The sequence below is a fragment of the Balaenoptera ricei genome, chromosome 12, assembly GCF_028023285.1.
Source record: "Balaenoptera ricei isolate mBalRic1 chromosome 12, mBalRic1.hap2, whole genome shotgun sequence".
NCBI classification, from domain to species: domain Eukaryota; kingdom Metazoa; phylum Chordata; class Mammalia; order Artiodactyla; family Balaenopteridae; genus Balaenoptera; species Balaenoptera ricei.
Window position 1 is genome coordinate 2,810,203 of NC_082650.1, and position 17,574 is coordinate 2,827,776.

The 17,574-nt window shown below is 47.6% G+C and overlaps 1 protein-coding gene across 4 annotated transcripts in view; it reads left to right on the forward strand.

Moving 5' to 3' along the window:
- Positions 1 to 17,574, forward strand: part of RPS6KA2 (ribosomal protein S6 kinase A2) — a 300,754-nt gene that overhangs the window by 215,815 nt on the left and 67,365 nt on the right. For all 4 annotated transcript variants that reach the window (XM_059940843.1, XM_059940846.1, XM_059940842.1 and 1 more), the window contains exons 3-5: positions 1,564 to 1,645; positions 15,142 to 15,222; positions 17,475 to 17,554. In XM_059940843.1, coding sequence (XP_059796826.1) covers positions 1,564 to 1,645; positions 15,142 to 15,222; positions 17,475 to 17,554 — 243 coding nt within the window. The remainder of the gene's footprint in view (positions 1 to 1,563; positions 1,646 to 15,141; positions 15,223 to 17,474; positions 17,555 to 17,574) is intronic.

Consider the following 17,574-nt stretch of genomic DNA (forward strand, 5'->3'; position numbering starts at 1 on the left):
CTCCAGTCGCGCAGGCTCAGTAGTTCTGGCTCACGGACCTAGTTGCTCCGCGGCATGTGGGATCTTCTCGGACCAGGGCTCGAACCCATGTCCCCTGCATTGGCAGGCAAATTCTCAACCACTGCACCACCCGGGAAGCCCCTAGAACTCCTTTTTAAAACAGATGACTATAAATAGCCATTATTATCCGTCATCTCATTTTTATTAATAAGACCTGAGTTGCAATAAAAGAAAAAAGGTTGATGTGAAGCGATCCGTGCAAGATGTGCATCCTTGAAACTAAACCATCATGGTCAGATGCCATGTGAACATGGCCTTCCGTGTGGACTTGAGTGGACAGTCTTCCCTACTTCTGAATCCACGCATGTACCTCATATACATATTCACGTGTGAGTTCCTACGGAGCCCCCTTATATTGTGGGGAAGAGGCGGAGAAAGGAATGAAAAGGGGGACAGAAAAGACCGACTCTGGATATTCCAAAGGCTCGACCTTCTGAACACACATTCTTCACATACCTGTCCTCATTTTTCTCCGTTGTCCCCTCGTTTTGAAAGAGGGGTTTTACTCTTGTCACTAGCATTCCGATGACGAATGCCTCGTCTTGGGGCTAATGAGTCGTCTTCACTGCAGTGGGGTGGGTAGATCACTCTGTCCCACAGCCCCTGTGGGTTTGAACACGAGCCGTGGTGACTGCACGCAGCCAAGCTCCAAGCACACGCGGGCAGCACCTGTGCCTTCTGGACGCACGTGTCGTCTGCACCCGCGTCTCTGTCATGACAGCAGATTTTTGCATCTATTGGTAAATACTGTTAGGAAAAGCAAATACTATTGTTTCATCTGCGTGTATGGTGTTCTGTTCGTAACGGATACCCCAGGTTGGTTGGTTGGTTTTTTACTAATTTTGTTCAACAGCTATGAATGTGACTTTTAAGCTCAGCCTCTCAAACAATTGTCTTTTCCTCCACGATACACGTCAAAATGTATCCCAGCAGATGTTGTGTCCACATGAGATTATGTAAGAGCCATTTAGAAACCAACTCCATCCATAAACTTAAACTACTCAAAGCTAAAATTTGGGTGAAGAAAGCTCAAAATAAGAGAGCCTAAGCTCATCTTGAGAGTCAGAGAGTGTCCTGTGTGGTTGGCAGTGACTCTCAGGGTGGCCTTCGCCTTGGGGATTTACAGGGCATATTTACAATAAACCAAATGACCTCCCTGAAAACTTCTGAATAGTCTTTGTTTTTCTAAACAACTGGTCTTTTTTTAAAAGGAGGGTGCTACTCCCTCTGATATAAAATGTTTCATAGAAAGTGAATCGTGCGGAAAAAAATGCGATTCTTCATACGAACACGTAACATGGCTCCTCACAGGGTTGTAATAAATTAGATGAACTTTTCCTGACATCCCAGATGTTGGAGAAGATTTTACATTTAAGTTTTTCCTACAGTGTATTTATTTTATTGGAGTTTCCTAAACTCCCTGTGTATCCCCGTGTCAAATCAAATGAGGAAAATGAATTTACAGTCATATCAACTGCAGGTGTTCTGTGTTCTCTTTCTCAGGTGTTCCTGGTGAGGAAGGTCAAGGGGTCAGATGCTGGGCAGCTCTACGCAATGAAGGTTCTTAAAAAGGCCACCTTGAAAGGTGAGAGGTCACAGAGGGGGAGACACGTAACTGTGGTTTATCCTCTGCTTGTTATTGGGGGAAATAGACATTCTGTTTAGTGTTGCATGATTTCTGTATGTCGACATGTTACTCTCTGATTGATAATACACAATACAAGCATGTCCCTGAATATTTAACATAGCCCTGCAAAATTTCCACAGTCTTCAGAGGGAAAGCCATATTGTGTAAACACCATCCTCCACATATGCTCTGCTGTAACGTACCATTTGGGGAAAAGAGCATTGAGGAGGAAAGCAAAAGCAGGTTGTTTCGGCTGTATTGGGCAACAGATCAGCCTAAATTCATCCTTCAGACTGGATTGCTCAGTTTTAAACAAAATGTGATTCACGGCTGTATTATTTCCCTTTCTGCCCCCGGACTGGGTTTTAGAAATTCAGTCCAACACCTGATTCCCTGCTTCTGTATACTCCTCCCCTCCAGAAAAGTATACGCACATAACACAGGTCAAGGTAAGCTATTATCTAAAATCTCTATTCTAAGCTCAGGGTCATTTAGCCAGCAATACGTACAGCTGAGCACCAACTACGTCTGCTCGGACCACCTCCTATTCACCCATTGGTGAGGGAGGGACCCCTGTCCTAAATAGTGCTAGAGGCTGGGCACACAACACCTGGCCTGGGCAGGTGAGGTGACAGAGTTTATCAGTCACCTGTACTCATCACTGGGGGAGGAGGGCACTGCCCACCATGCTGGGCCACGAGGGGCTGCACGGAGCAGAGTGAGTTGCAGGCTTTGTAGTAACAAGAGGGTGGCGTGGCCCCTGGTTCCAGGGAAGACGTGATGGGCTTGTTTGAATAGTTCTGTGGGCTGGCAGGGAACTGAACGTGTTAGGTTAAAGACCAGATGGGGTACAGCTGGTCTGGCTTATAGGGAACCAGCGGGGTGGGGAGCCTTTCCTGCTAGGTGGGGGACATATCTGTCAAGGGCAGGGGAACTCGTGGTTAAGCCTTTGGGGCCCGTGAAACTCAGAGATGTCAAGGCAGCTCTTGAATTTTTAGGTCTTATATCACAACGTCCTCAGCACCTACATGCAGGGGACCGTACAAAAATATGTCATTCTCTGCCTTCAAGTCACTTACTGTCTAGCTGGTAAATAAGATATATTTTGAACCACATAGAACCAATAATATAGAACAATAAATGCATAGACCAAATATATATAGACCTAAACATTTTAGATACAAAGGAAGAAAAGAGTTCTTCCACACGAGGCCATTCAAAAAGGATTTAGAAGGTGAGCGAGACAATTCTTAAAGGATGGGTAAATATTTCTATAGAAAACAGCAATCACGTTGACATTGTCAGCACAACCCATGAAAGAAAATACAAAAACTGCCCACTTTGGCCAGACTGGAGCCTGCATCAGAATCACCTGTGTGTTTGGGGAAAGTTGTTAAAAATAGATCCCAAGGCCCCACTTCTGACCTACTGCATTGTAATCTCTTGGGGCAGAGCCTAGAATTTGAGTTTTCTAACAAACTGTCCCAGTAATTCTTCTGTACACAAAAGTTTTGGGTTCTATGATATAGTTTTGGTTTTATAGTTTATTGTTGACACTGGAGATTTTAATTCAACAACATAATTTAAACCATGCTATTTATAGTGAACGTTTTTTTATTGTCGCTATAATAATATTTCTAAAATTGTTTTTTGATTGATCGTGGCCGAATAGTCCAAGATCCTCATAATAATATAATTTTAAAGAATTGTTCATTAAAAGATGCATAGGAAACAAAGCAGGTTTTGACTTTCTATCCCCAACGTTGAATAAAATAATCTCTTCACTAAACAATAGTTCCATAGAAATAGAAAATCAAATTAAACATTTGTTAGTTCAGGATCATCGGACTGTCTAAACAAGTGAACAGCTTCTCTGGCACTACCTCAAAAGTTAAATAGAGTTACCATATGACCCAACTATTCTAGCCTAGGTATATAACCAAGAGAAGCGGAAACATACATCTACACAAAAACTTGTACATGAATGTTCATAGCAGCACTCGCTAATTCACAGTAGCCAAAAAGTGGAAAAACCCCAAATATCCATGAACTCATGGATAAAGTATGATACATCCATGCAGTGGAATATTATTTGACAATAAAAAGAAATGAAATACTGATGCATGCCACAGCCTGGAGGAACCTTGAAAACATTATGCTGGGTAAAAAGAAGCCAGTCACAAAGTTTCCCATATTGTAGGACTCCATTTATGTGAACATCCAGAAGAGGCGAATCCACAGAGACAGAAAGTAGATTAGTGGTTGCCAGGGCCTTGGGGGGTTAGGGAGACAGGGTGTGGCTTAATGACTATGGGGTTTCTTTTGGGGGTGATGAAAATGTTTTATAATTGACTGTGGTGATGGTTGCACAACTCTGAATATTCCAAAAACCATCAAATTGTGTACTTTGGGTGGATTGAGTGGTACATGAATTATATCTCGGTAAAGCTGTTATTTTTTAAATGAACAGCTGGTACGTAACATGGCCATTTGCTAAAACCCACTCTTTCATCCTCAAAGCATGGGGGTTTACTCTCTCAGACCCAGAGTGGGGAGCTCCCTGTGGTTGAAGATGAGGGCAGGTCGAAGCAGAAGCCATGCCACCTCATCCTCTGACCAGATGGTTCCTGGTGATCCCCCGCCCATCTCACCTTCCATCGGCACATCTGATAACCTCACCAGCACGTGCTCAGTGCCCTTAAATTGCTCCCTTTCTCCTCAAGTTGTAACTGTTCCTTCTTTCCCATCAAATACCATCTCACCCTCTCCTGCCCCCAAAGGAGGAAGAGGGAGAAGTGGGAGAGAAATTGGAACCGTGGGAGAACTTGTGTGTTCACCCTGCTCTGGAGGCGTGAGATAGAACCAGGAGCTGGGCCGGCGCTGTCCTTGTTCAGCCCGTCCAGCAGCCTCAGCCTCGACCTCTTAGCGCGTGTGCAGACACGCATCTCGGTGATCTCAGCTTCCACGGGAACGCAAGTCTCCACGTTTGTTTATGATCCGATCCAGTGTGTCCTTGAGAAAGTGCTCCTGATACAAGGTTACATGGATTAGGCAGGATATAAAACTGTGTTACAGAACGATAGTGATGTTGTTAAATGCATGCACGCCTCCATGTGTACAGGTAGATGCCTGTGTGTGTACGAATATTGAATATACGTCATGCTCGTAGGAAATATGCCCAAATGAAAACACTCATAGTATTATTGGGAGCTCTTATTTTCTTCTCTGTGTTCTATATTTCAACTTTTCAACAAACATAGAACATGTTTGACTTTGTATAATATAAAGTTTTTTGTCTAATATTCCAGAACAATACGCTTGACTATGTAAAATCATTTTTACGTTGTGAGAATGAGCCATATAAGCATAAAACTTACAAGCATAAAGTCAGAAAAACTTCCAACTTCCTAGTGCTCCTTTAAAAGCCAGCTTTTGAACCAAACGTTATTTTATATCATCTACTATTTTAGCTTTTAAAATGGTCCATCACTAAAGAATAGATTTTTTCCCCAGAAGTGCAATCAGAACTTATTTTCCTAAGAGAAAATATACAAGTTTTACAAAACAGTCCTTTGTGTGAGGTGGCGCTTGGACCCATGATAGGAGGACCAAGTATGTCCATCACGGAGGCCAGGTCTCTGAGCCACCGAGGGGGCTTCAGAGCTTTCTAGACCTTCCTTTCTCCTCACTTGTGAAAGACGCCGGTTGCTTAGATTTGTTTTGGCTCCAACACCTCTGCATTCTGTTAGCCTGAGAGATTCGAGTATACATAAGCCATTCTCCATCCTCAAAGCACCACCAGTTTGCAGGCTCATTAGTGAATCAGAAGAACGGGTTAGAAAAGAAATGTGGGTGAGAGCGGCGCCCTCCAGGAGTGCAGACCAGGAACTTCAGTAGTGAAATTATTTTGAAAAGGGGAAAATGGAGAGGGGGGGGAGGAGGACTCATGGCAATGACTGCAAACCTCCGGATTGTTTCTCAGAAACGCGGATGGCTGTCCCGTGTACAGAAGGGAGTGTCGTCGTCATTTGGATTCCAAATAACTTGGCAAACGGATAATGGTCTCTGACAGCTCTGTTTCACCTTTAAATAGGTTTGGAGGGGTCAGGCGCCTGCCCCCGCCTTTCTTTAAAGAGGTGGCACGCTATTTCTACGGAAAATGCCAACTGCTGAAGCAGCTGGCAGTGTGCCGAGCAGGCGGGCGTGAGCCGCCCCCAGCCTAACCCGCAGCCCCCCTTGCGTGCGTGGATGGTGCTGCTTGTACCCCCTGTCGCTGAAGGACCCTTTCAATGTGTCCAGTGTCTCTAATTGACAAAGTTTCTGTATTCGTGACTCAACACTGAATTATCGCAGGCGACAGTTCTACGTAACAAGTTCCAAACATAATGAGTTCCAAAGGGTGACGCCCCACTTTGCGTTGTAGAGGAATTTGGTTTAAAAGACTGTCAGCATGTTCCCAAGCGTGAGACCACAAGTGAAGCAAGGCTGATCTCCATCCCCCGTTTAGTGAGCTGGCAAGTGGGGACTGTCATCCACGTTAATAAGGTGGCTCCCAGCCTTGGCCACAAGCTGGAATGGCCTGCAGGACTTTCACAAAATGCTGGGGTCACTTCAGGTCAACTCCTCGAATCCCTGGCCTGGATGTGGTCTGGGCATGAGAATCCGGGTGTCTCTAGGGTACTGCCAGCAAGAGGACCCCGATGCAGTGGCTGGGAGCACAGACACTGGACCCTGGGACCCCATCCGGCTTAGACTCCACTGGCTGTGTCACCTTGGGGAACCTCTCCTGGCCTCTGTTTCCTCCTACTTAAATGAGATGATGTCAGTAATGGTACCTACCTCACAGTATTGTTGATGTGAGGGTTAAATCCGTCAATGCACGTGAGGTGCTGCTGGCACAAGGTTCGCTGTCAGCTGTATTCATTTCTGGTCCTTTTCTCCATGAAAACTGGCATCGGAGGTGGGTTAGGACTCTTCTGGTCTAGGTTTGGCTTAGGTCTGATTAAGTGGGGGGCAGGGAGGGGAGGTGAGGAGGAGGGTTGAGCGTTAGTTACCATCTGGTTAGAAGACGTACGTCTCGGTTCAGCCCTGGTTCCTCCAGCTACGTGAAGAGACTGTGATCGGATTAGTTACCAAGGGTGCCTGGCACCAGCTGGGGACCACAGACAGCCACTCCAGGATGGCTCCTCGTGTAGAATTCTCATTTCACTGAGGACTGAAACACCTCTCCACAATGTGGAGAGAGCTTCTATATGAAATATGTCTCTGCAGTGAAAATTTTCTGGTAGGACTTCATCTGCGTTCTCATGCCTAACTAATTTTTCCGCCGTTTTCCTTATAAGTCAGCTTCCTAAGCCCAAAGGTAATACATGCTCCTTGCTTTGAAGGAAGGAAGTTGTGTCCTGTTGATTCTAAAGGAAGAAAATATTATTCTGGCAAAATCTCTTTGTTTAGTAAGTAACTAATAGACCGTTACGGTCACTTCACGGGTGTTTCTGGCCAGCTGTGTGTGGGTTACTGCCAGAGCCTGGCTGGGAGAGAAGACGGAAATGGTCCCGAACGGTGCTTTCTGGATTGTCCTTTGGAGCCCGGTTTCTGTCACTCCTTTATCCTTTCTTTACGTAGAGCTCTGATTCCATCACTCAAATGTCAGCAGATGCAGGAGGGAATGCGGGAGCGTGTGGGGTGACCAGGACAGAAATGCATGGATTACATTCACGCTGATTACAACATTTTGAAATAGCCCCTGGTCAGAGTTAGCCTGGTTGGTTTCAAACCTCAGAATGTGGTTTCCAGCACCATTTTATTTCCTTTTCTCTTACACCAAGATGCTTTGTTTTGAAAACACTGACTTAGAAACTAAGCTTTAATTGGTGCCTTAGTTTGAACAGCTGTTCTTTCCATGCTAATTCATTTATGTCATTTGATTCACATTTGGATGATTACAAATTCCTAGGGGGGAAGGTAAGGCAAGTTCCAAGCACACGTTTTAAGTGCCCTTATTGGTATTGTTATCCTCATTTTACAAATGAGGAAACTGAGTCACAATGCAGTGAAGCCGTGCACTCAGAATCACGTGATTTGGAGGTGGCGGGGTCTCTATCCCGTGTTCCTCCCCTCCCAGGAGGGGGGCACCTGGGACCAGCCGTGCCCCCCACCCCCCGGGGCATCATTTCCTCATCAGGAAGCCTCATCCAGCTGTCTCTGGGGTAGTTACTATTCAGGGGAGCTGTTTTCCCAGTAGATGATCTAAGGCAAAAAGTAACATGTAAACATCATCCTTATGTAATAGCTCTCCGGTTTGTTGTAATACACCGCCTGTGTGCCTTGGCATCCTTTATATGTTCATTTCTACCAGGATTGCATTTCTTATATTGTAGAGAAAAAGTAGGAAATAGATTTTTTTTTTCACTGCTTGCATCTTTAATGCCTGTAAATATGAAAGCATAATGGGCTGAAGATTTACCCACCGAAGTATTCTCTGGTAAAGGAGTTAGTTAAGTAACCGTGTCAGTCTTGGTTTAAGTAATCTAGTATAGAGACAACTCTTGGGGAATTGTGCCTGATAGGATCATCAATGTGGCTAACGTTTTAATTTTCATCGTTCATGGTTTTCTTCCTTTTTTCTCTGAAGCGGTGAGCAGTACAAGTTTTGGTCACCAAATGTTTAGCAACACAGCTTCCCACGGGAGGCCCCTCTTTGCTATGAATTAGACCTTTGAAGGTTAAAAGATACTGTGTGGAGGTGGATTTTTATTCTGCATCCAGGAGACCGCTCAGCATATAACTGCAGACCTGGCAGGTTTTTGTGGACAGAGGCAGGAGGTGGTAAGTGTGGTCACTCAGCCGGGCAGAGCCTGAGTTCTTCACCAGCCTGGTGTCCGGCTCCCGTTAAAAGGCTCAGGCCTCCCCGTGGCCGCAGCCGCCTGCAGATGCACGGCTGTGTGCAGCGCGTGCGGTCCCACGCCCCCCGGTCCCTGAGGGATGTCGCAGCCCCGTCCACAGCAACCCCGGGCTTTTCTAAGGTGTACCTCCTACCTGGCCATCTCTCATCTTCACCGTGACTGATAGGACTTGTTTTTATCTCACCCTTCATTTTCTTTTCAAATACAGTCTCTATATAGTAGAATATAATGTAATGTAACGTAATGTAACATGATATGACATGATATATAATGTCGTGTAAAAGTAACGTGTATTGATGGAGGTCATTTAAGAACAGGCAAATACAGGCAATGGCGTCCAACTCTAACGAGAGGATTTCGGTCCCAGCCTCGTTGCAGATGGAGCTCTCCTAGTAAATCCATCCTCCAAAGTAGGTTAATTATTCTTACCAGGGATTCTTATGCAGCTTGCAGTTGCCAAGTACTTCAAGATCAGTTTCATGAGCATTTCCCGACTGGCTCTGTGAGATCGTATGGACCATTTTTCAGGGAGTTTTGGTGACTCGCAGAGGGTGGGGCTGCAGGAACTCTGAGGAGGCCTCAAGGCTCAAATCCGCTCAGGGTGCCAAGTCGTCGGCTGGCTGGCAAGAGGGACCTACGTGCATTTTGGTTTGTCACTTGCCAGAGACTTCAAAGGGCTACGGATGTTGAGACCTTTTGTTAGGGCACAGGGGGCATTAGCCAACTTTTTAACTCCAGAAGTCCAGAACAGGCCAAGTGGTCGAGGAAAGAAAATCAACAGGGTAGCATGTCCTGCACCTTCAGTTCCACGGGAGCACCTGGGAGCAGGTGCCCCTGAAGTTGTCTGATGGAGAGGGGGGCGTGGAAGCCTTGAGGACGTGGGCCCGATCCGAAAAATGGGGGGGGGGGGGTCCAGAAAGCAGCTCTGGTTTTGTGTTGTGTCACGTCCAGCAGGGTAATCCCAGTGTGCTTCATCATCTACTTTCCCGGGAAGGAAACTGTGCCTTTCAGGTAGGACGAATTTACAGGCGCTCCCGCCTTCATGTCAGCCCCAGGGGCAGCCCCGGGCCTGGAAGGCTGAAGGACACGGGAAGGTCACAGCCGGCACCGGGAGCTGCAGGTTACCGTACAGAGCAAAGCAACCATGGAAAGCACGTCACCCTAATCCTTCGCATTGCGGGTCAGCCACAAGCACAGGGTTGATGTGAAGTACAGAAGATTTTAATTTATCCCCGATGTCTACGGTTTATTAGTGAATCTCAGAATAGTCTAGGACATTTGTGTTTTTCCATCTATACGGTCAAGCCCCGCTCGATTCCAGACTCACATGCCTCATGCCAGAGAGTAAATATCACAGGGAGGCGGTGGCCTGGCCCCAGACCCTGCGCCGGTCCGGAACACCCAGCGGGAGATCACTGGGGACGTGTCGCCTCAGGCTGGCGTGTCTCACCATTTCTGTAACTCGTTGGCGCGGTAGCAATGGAAGGATGAAGGAAGCATCTCTCTGGGCTTTTTTTTTTTATGCATCTGAGTCTTGGGACTCAAAATCCCTTGGAATCCTTAGCCTCCGGGGGCAGCTTGAACTGCTTAGCCTCAGAAATGAAGCACTCGCTCTCATGTCGGTTTCTTTCTTGGTGGAGGGACCACTCTGCAGCTGCCCGTCAGATGGCTGAGGCACCGTTCAGGGCCTTTCCCTCCATCCCTGGTGGCCCAGGTGACTGCCACCACCCAGAGCGGGCGGTGGTGAGGTCGGTTGCCGGTTCAGCCCGGCAAAGCCAGAACTCGCAGACCCGGAGATGCCCAGTCACCTTTGCAGAGCCGGCCTCACGCCTGCTGTTTCACACCTGAAGGGCATTGCCTGTGTGACAGCTGTCCTTCCGCATCGTGTTAGCTTGGCCCCGGTCACTTCCCCCGGTGGCCGTCTGCAGTGATAAAATCCTGCCCCCACATGAACACAGCCTTTCCCTTTTCCTGCCACCTTGGACCCAGTATGCTTGTGTTTCAACAATTTATGCCCCGGGGGCCAGTCTTACCAAACATGTTTGTGAAAGCATCTTCCCCAAACCGATGTGTCTTATCTGTGCTCCATTAGGTTCACTGTTGGGGCTGGAGTCTTGGTTTCTCCGCTGTTATTTTAGACAGAATAAGAGTATTTAGATAGTGTGTGTATTTAGGCTTCTGGCCCTTTTTCTGTTTGTTTCAGATAATCTCTGAACTTTTTGTCTGCCTTTTAATTTTATGACCTTTTGGATGGGAAATCTGGTAACTCAGTCTATCACTCTATCCTATGTTATTTCTTCCATTGCTTTTATTTAAAAAAAAAATTCCCACCCAGACATCAGATGAGTACTCATCTTTGATACCATTTTTGCAGCTTGTTTTTTTTAACACTTACCTCTTTAATTGATCTTGGATTTATTGTTGTGTAAAATGTAGGGAAGAAATATATATTTATTTTACTCCTGTAACTGGACAGCCCCTTGGAACTTTGAATGTAAGCATCTTTTTCTAATTTTGTCACCAGGCTTATTATGGCCTTTGCTTTCCATTACAAATACTATCTTCAGATATGTAAGTAACACTAAGCAGTGTTCCTCATTCCAAAGAGGTCTGAACTCAGTGATAATAACGTCAATCCCATTTAGAGGATTTTTAGATTTTCTTAACCAAAGTCAAAGAGTGAGCTTTGCAAGGAGGTGGCAAGAAGGGGGTAGGAACACAGTGTCCCGGTCCTCTGCCACCTGCTTCACCAGACCACGTCATGGGGGTGGGAGTGGACCGGGGCTTCTCCCCAGAAGAGGACGTGCCTGGGGGTGGCAGTACATGGGGGTGACAGAAGACTGTCTCCCGTGGGCCCTTCGCAGCCGGCTCCGCTCCCTGAGGCAAAGGACACAGGAGCCTGAGATGCGTCGGATGAGGTTCCCATGGGTCCACACAGCTGCTGCTCAGAGAGACGTCTTGTCAGCCAGGGTTGGGAGGGGCGGCCCCAGGCCCCCTGTCACTGACGCATCCCCCCTTCCTTCCTGTGACCCTGTCCCACCCAAGGTCCCCTTCTCAGCCTGCGCGTGTGTTTGGAGAGACGTCTTTCGGATCCCACTGCTTACGTGGGATCCCTTTCTTCCTTCAGGGTCTTTAGCTGGCATCCTCTGCGTCTTTTGTTGAATGAATGGGTTTCAGCTTTTGTTTCTGTTGACTCTCCTGAAACCCCTTCTCTGCTGTTCTCCCTGGCAGAGCCACGGGAACCTGTAACTCGGGATAGACAGGAAACGGAGAGATTCCTTGTACCGTCTGCCTGGGAATTGTCTGCTTCTGCCCCCTTCGTTCATTCTCCTAAGTGGCGGCCGTGCTGGGGTGTCCACGGCAAGAACTACCAGGGAATGAGCTTGTGTTGGGGACGTGTCCTGATGGAGCCGCATAGATGCTGCCATAAAACCTTCTCTCTGGTGTAGCTGCGGTCGTGTTTCATAACAGACCCTCTTATTTTTACCTATACCATAAACTACTTTTTTAAAGAATGAATAGATGAAATGTGTTTTAATTAAGAAGCATATCAAAACTTCTTAAAACGACACCAAAAAAAGCCACCCAGAGACACCGACTTCTCCTCGGGTCTTGCTCACCGGCCCCATCACACGCCGGCGTCTCGCCTCCCTCCAGGGTGAACGCAGTCGTGGCTGCGTCCCCAGCGGAGGAGCTGCTGCCCTCCCGGGGCCCTGAAGGTGGCATCGATGGAGACTTCCCTGGGATGTCCCGCCCGCTTCCCCGGGCACACAGCCCTCGGGAGGCTCCCCTGCTTCCCTCTTCACACTGCGGCCCCCAGACTCCCGCTTCCCGGGGCAGCTCTGCGTCCCGTGTGCCAGCGCTCGGCCCTTCCAGCGTCTCCGGGGGATTCGGGGCCACTGCTGTCACAGGGGTCTGTATCGGACCTGGAGCAGCCAAGCATCAGAGCAGAGAGAAAGATCAGGGAAAAGCCCTTGACTCTCACCATGCAGTGACGCTGACTCCTGACTCCACTTACTAGGCAGTAAAGTGACCGCAGCACAGGCGTGGCCTTGGCTGTGGGACCAGCACCGTCGTGCTCACACGCTACCCGTTGTTCTCCTCATGGCCCCGTGAGGCAGGTACCATCTTCACCCCAGGTTGCAGAGGAGGAAGCTGAGCAGGGAGCCACCCGTGCGCGGGGACAGACGGAGCCCGGGCGTGTGTGCTCCAGGCCGCGGGCCCCGGGCTCTCAGCCGCAGACGCACCGGGAAGGTGAGCGGCCAGGGCACCAAAGCAGAGGTGGACCCCGGGGAGCCTGAGCGCCTCAGTGTGAAAGAGGAACCGGCCGTGGAGCAAAACGCAGGAGACTGTCCTGGGGCCCAGGGACAGGAAGGGCTTCTGTTCTCTTTAATTGTGATCAAATGCACGTAATAGGATATCCATCGCTTTAACCATTTGTAAGTGGTGCTAGTAAATACATTTGCAATACTGTGTAACCATCACTGCTATCTATACCCCAGACTTTCTCATCATCCCAAGCAGAAGCTCTGTCCCCATTAAACAGTTCCCCACTTCCCTCCTCCAGCCCCTGGCACCTACCCTTCTACTTTCTGCCTCTATGAATTTGACTTCTCCAGGGACCTCATCTAAGTAGAATTATATGGCATTTGTCCTTTTATGTCTGGCTTACTTGGCTTGCTGTAGTGTTTTCAAGGTTTATCCCCGCTGTATAGTGTGGGTCAGAATTTTATTTTTTAGGGCTGAGTGATAGCCCATTGCGTGGACAGACTCCCTTTTGCTCATTCGGGCATCCATCAGTGGACCCTTGGGTTGCTCCCATCTTTTTGCTACTGTGAGTAATACTGCTGTGAATGTGGGTGTCCAGTATCTGTTGGAATTCCTGTTCTCAGTTCTTTGGGGAATGGAATTGCTGGGTCATATGGTATTTCTGTGTTTAACTTTGTGAGGAACTGCCAAACTGTTTTCTACAGTGGCTGCACCATTTTACATTCCCACCAACTTCTCCACATCCTCACCCACGCTTGTTATTTTCCATTTTTTGTGGGGTTTTTTTTTTTTATTATAGCCATCCTTGGGGAAGGACTTTTTAAATAAAACTTTAAAAGTACATATCATAAGACCAAAGTATGAACGACTTAAATACCTGGTCCATACGGTGGTATTCATCATACTTGTCACACTTAGGAATATTTGAGGAAAGTTTCTGCCTTCACTCACGCGGGGCCGTAGGACGTCACTCAGGCATTGCCCTGGGTGTACCAATTTGCTTGTGGAATCTTGGAGTCGTTCTTATTCTCAAGTGGTGATTTTGTTTTTTTTGTTTGTTTGTTTATTTTTTCCTCAAAACTAATCCCATCTGTATTCCCAGATGGCTAAACTTTAGGCAATGTCAGCCCTGAAAAGAATAATATTGTAATTGGTTATAACACACTCATTTTTTAAAAAAAATCCATAATCCATAGTTATCCTCAGGAAGAGGAAGAGAAGGGATTTTCCTCTTGATTTCTAGTCCCATCAGAAATGAGAACATTGCCATTTTGTAACCCTAAATGACTCAAGCATCCTTGATCCGGTATAAGCAAGGATCATATACGTGAGCTAACGGATGAAGGATTGTAAGGGAACCCACAGGTCATTCCATACCAAAATATCACCCCTCAGGTTATTTGTTACTTACAAGGGGATGTACACATCTTTACAGTGAGAGGCTGGTGACTTGCCACCTTGACCCAGCGGAATTCAGCATCACTGAGCAAGGGTAATGCGGCACCCCTCCCCCCATCTGCTGCACCTTGAGGCCTGCAACATCACCCGGGAGGTATTTTTGCCAAAAATGTTTAGCCTCAACCTTATAAAGCCTCCAGACCTAACCTCGGTTTATAAGAAATACAGGAGTTAGAGCAACCAGTAAAGAAATAATCAGACACACCTAGGAACAATCTACAAGGAAACTGACCTGGACTTAACCAAAAAGCCCACAAAAAGCACAGGGGAAAAAAAGATGCAGGACCATTGTATTCTAGAAGCAAAAGGAATAAGGAAATATAGCAACCAGATCTAACGTGTGAACCTTGACCGAATCTGAGGTTGGAAAAAATAACAGCTGTAAATGACATGGCAGGGCGGGCAGGATTGGAATATAGATCAGATATTAGATGATATTATGGAATGATGGTGAATGTTCTTCAGGGCGACAGTCGCGTTAGGGTTGTGTAAGAGATTACCCTGTTCTTAGGGAATGCTGCATGTAAATGCACCTAGGCGTCGAGTGTCACAGTGTCGACAATTTATTGTCAGATTTGTGGCTAAAATGTGTGTATGTGTGCGGAAAGAGAGGGAGATAGAGAGGGGGAGAGAAAATGTATCGAAATGTAAGCAGTTGTTGAATCTAGGTGGAGGACTTAGGGGTGGGCATTCAACCTACTCTTCCAACTTTTGTATATGTTTGAAAAAGTTTGTAACAAAAAGTTGGGGGAAATTATTTATATCTGATGTCTTGTGTTTCACGTCCTGCCTTTGAAAGACTTCGGTTTTTCTGTCTTGCAGTTCGGGACCGAGTCAGATCGAAGATGGAGAGAGACATTTTGGCAGAAGTGAATCATCCTTTCATCGTAAAGCTTCATTACGGTAAAGGGAGTAAAAAAAAATTCCCTACTGTTGAGAGGACCTAGACCAACCCTCCCCCAAATCAGAGGAAATCGACATAGATTCCTGGTCTCAGCGTCCGGCCCTGTCTGGGGTGGGGCTTTCTCCCCCGGGTTCCTGAGCCTCGGATTCTTCTTCTCTGGGGGAGGAGATGCCCTGTTTTCATCTCGAAAAACCGAATCTGAGGGAGCGAGAGGTTCCCCTTAATTAAATTATCATCATGGAGAAAGTGGTTTTAAAAAAAGGTCTCGACCTAGACAGGGTGAATCTATGACATATTTTTTCGTTGTTTCAGAGTAAAGTGCCTATGACCCCATAGTTTCTTTAAATCAGAATGGTAACAGCTCCTGCATTTTAAGTAAAGACTATATTTTAGGCATTTGAAAGACGGTAGCGCTTTGAGCCCTCAAAACTGCCTTTCAGGGTAGGCTATTGTTTCCATTTTTCAGAAGAGAAAACTGAGACGCAGAAGGAATAATTCTGATTTCTGAGGCCACATATCTGCGATGCCACGCAAGGCTTCTTCGTTTGCTTTCTGCCGTTTTATCTCCTCGGAGAAGCAATAAGTGATATCTTCCAATTAAAAATAATGAGATGGCAGCTCCAGAGTCACGGCAGGCTGCATTACAGCTTTGTGCCCTAATTGAGTAATTAATGTGGGCAAAGCGCTGGGCAGAACAAGGACAAATCCCTTACCTTGTTGGTACCGGGGCTCGGGGGCGGGCAGAGTTGCAGGAGACTGTCCGTGACTTTTACCCACGTCGGGAGTGAAGGCATGAACACACGCAAAGGCAGGAGGACAGAGCTCTTTGCTCGTGAGCTTCTGATATTCCTAAGAAGACAGTTTAGAAAGTCCTGTTTGGAAAGCACGTGGCCTCTCCTTTCAGAAATAATAAGAGCCAACATGGATGTGACCTTGCGGGCAGCCGCGTGGTGCCCGGATCCCTCGGGCCACGGGCAGGTGCCCTTAGATCCCAACGGTGGCGGCAGGCTGACCCCCCTCTATCACACGGCCGCCTCAGCGCTGCTGATTTGCTGGTGTCAGATCCAATCCAGGTGTCATTTCGGTTGGTTTCCCGGGTGTTTTTCAGAAGAAGTTGAGAACTGGGGTCTTACAGAGATTTTTAAAGGCAACCTCCACGTTACCTCTGTGATTGATCAAAAGATACTTGCCCTCCATCTGCCCGTCAAGCCCTAGGACAGAGCATTCATCCACGCTGCAGTTTACACAATGCTGACAAAGGGGTTTCTAGTTAGAGGCTTTATGTTTCTAAAACCCCAACATTTATAATGCTTCTGGCATTGACTTTTAGAAAATGAAAAGTTCGCAAGTGTGTGTGGGTGTTGGCACCCCTTCCAGCCATACTTCCTTTGTGTGTAAAACAGATGCCACATGCCAGACCAGCGGGAGCATTGAACTGACCATCCAGTAGCCACGGTGGTTAGTTTCTCTTGAGCCTCACGCGCATGCACCGTCCCCCGCTCTGACCAAGGCGTGCCCTTGCTAGTCGCGGGCGGGGGCTGAGCCGTGAACTCCATGCCCATAACTGTGGCCCTCAGGGACCAAACTGAGAGCACGAGCGCCGCTGCCACCAGGTACGGGTAGCTGGGCCGGCCCGTCCCCAGCGCAGCCGTGAAAGAAGGAACAGATGGTGGCTATCCTTGAGCCCTGAGTTGTACCGAACACAATTCCATAGGAAGGGGAGGGGACTCGTCTCAAACGGTCGAGGCGATCATCCTGCTCTCACCAGGCACCTTCCAGCAAAGCCAAGTCTCTAACAAGACACGGTTGTGCCCAAAGCCCCGTGTCAATAGTGGTGATGAGAGCAAGTGGAACCTACACATGCTTTTCTCCGTGTGTCTTTCAATCCCTTCGTGATTAAAAAAAGGCAGGAAGAAGGAGAGAGGGAAGGAAGAAGGAAGGAAGGAAAGAGGAAGGAGGCAGGGAAGGGGTGGGGAGAGGAAGAGAAATAACCTCCAGACCATGAATAAAAGTGAGAGAGACAGAACTCATCACCGTCGACTCCGTTCCCCAAGTCCTGCCCTCACACCGCTGTGTGGTCTCCAGCCCGGCCCCAGTCCTGGTTCTGAAATGACCCAGGGTTACAGGCTACGTGGTATTGTTTGAGCCAACGAGAGACGGGCTTTTTGCACTCAGAGGCTGGACCCAGGGGAATGATGTCCACCGCAGGGGACCATGACGCCAAAATGCTCTCAACTCTCTCCTTCCGCAGCCTTCCAGACTGAGGGAAAACTCTATCTGATTCTGGACTTCCTGCGCGGAGGAGACCTCTTCACCAGGCTCTCCAAAGAGGTACACGGAGTGCAAGCTGT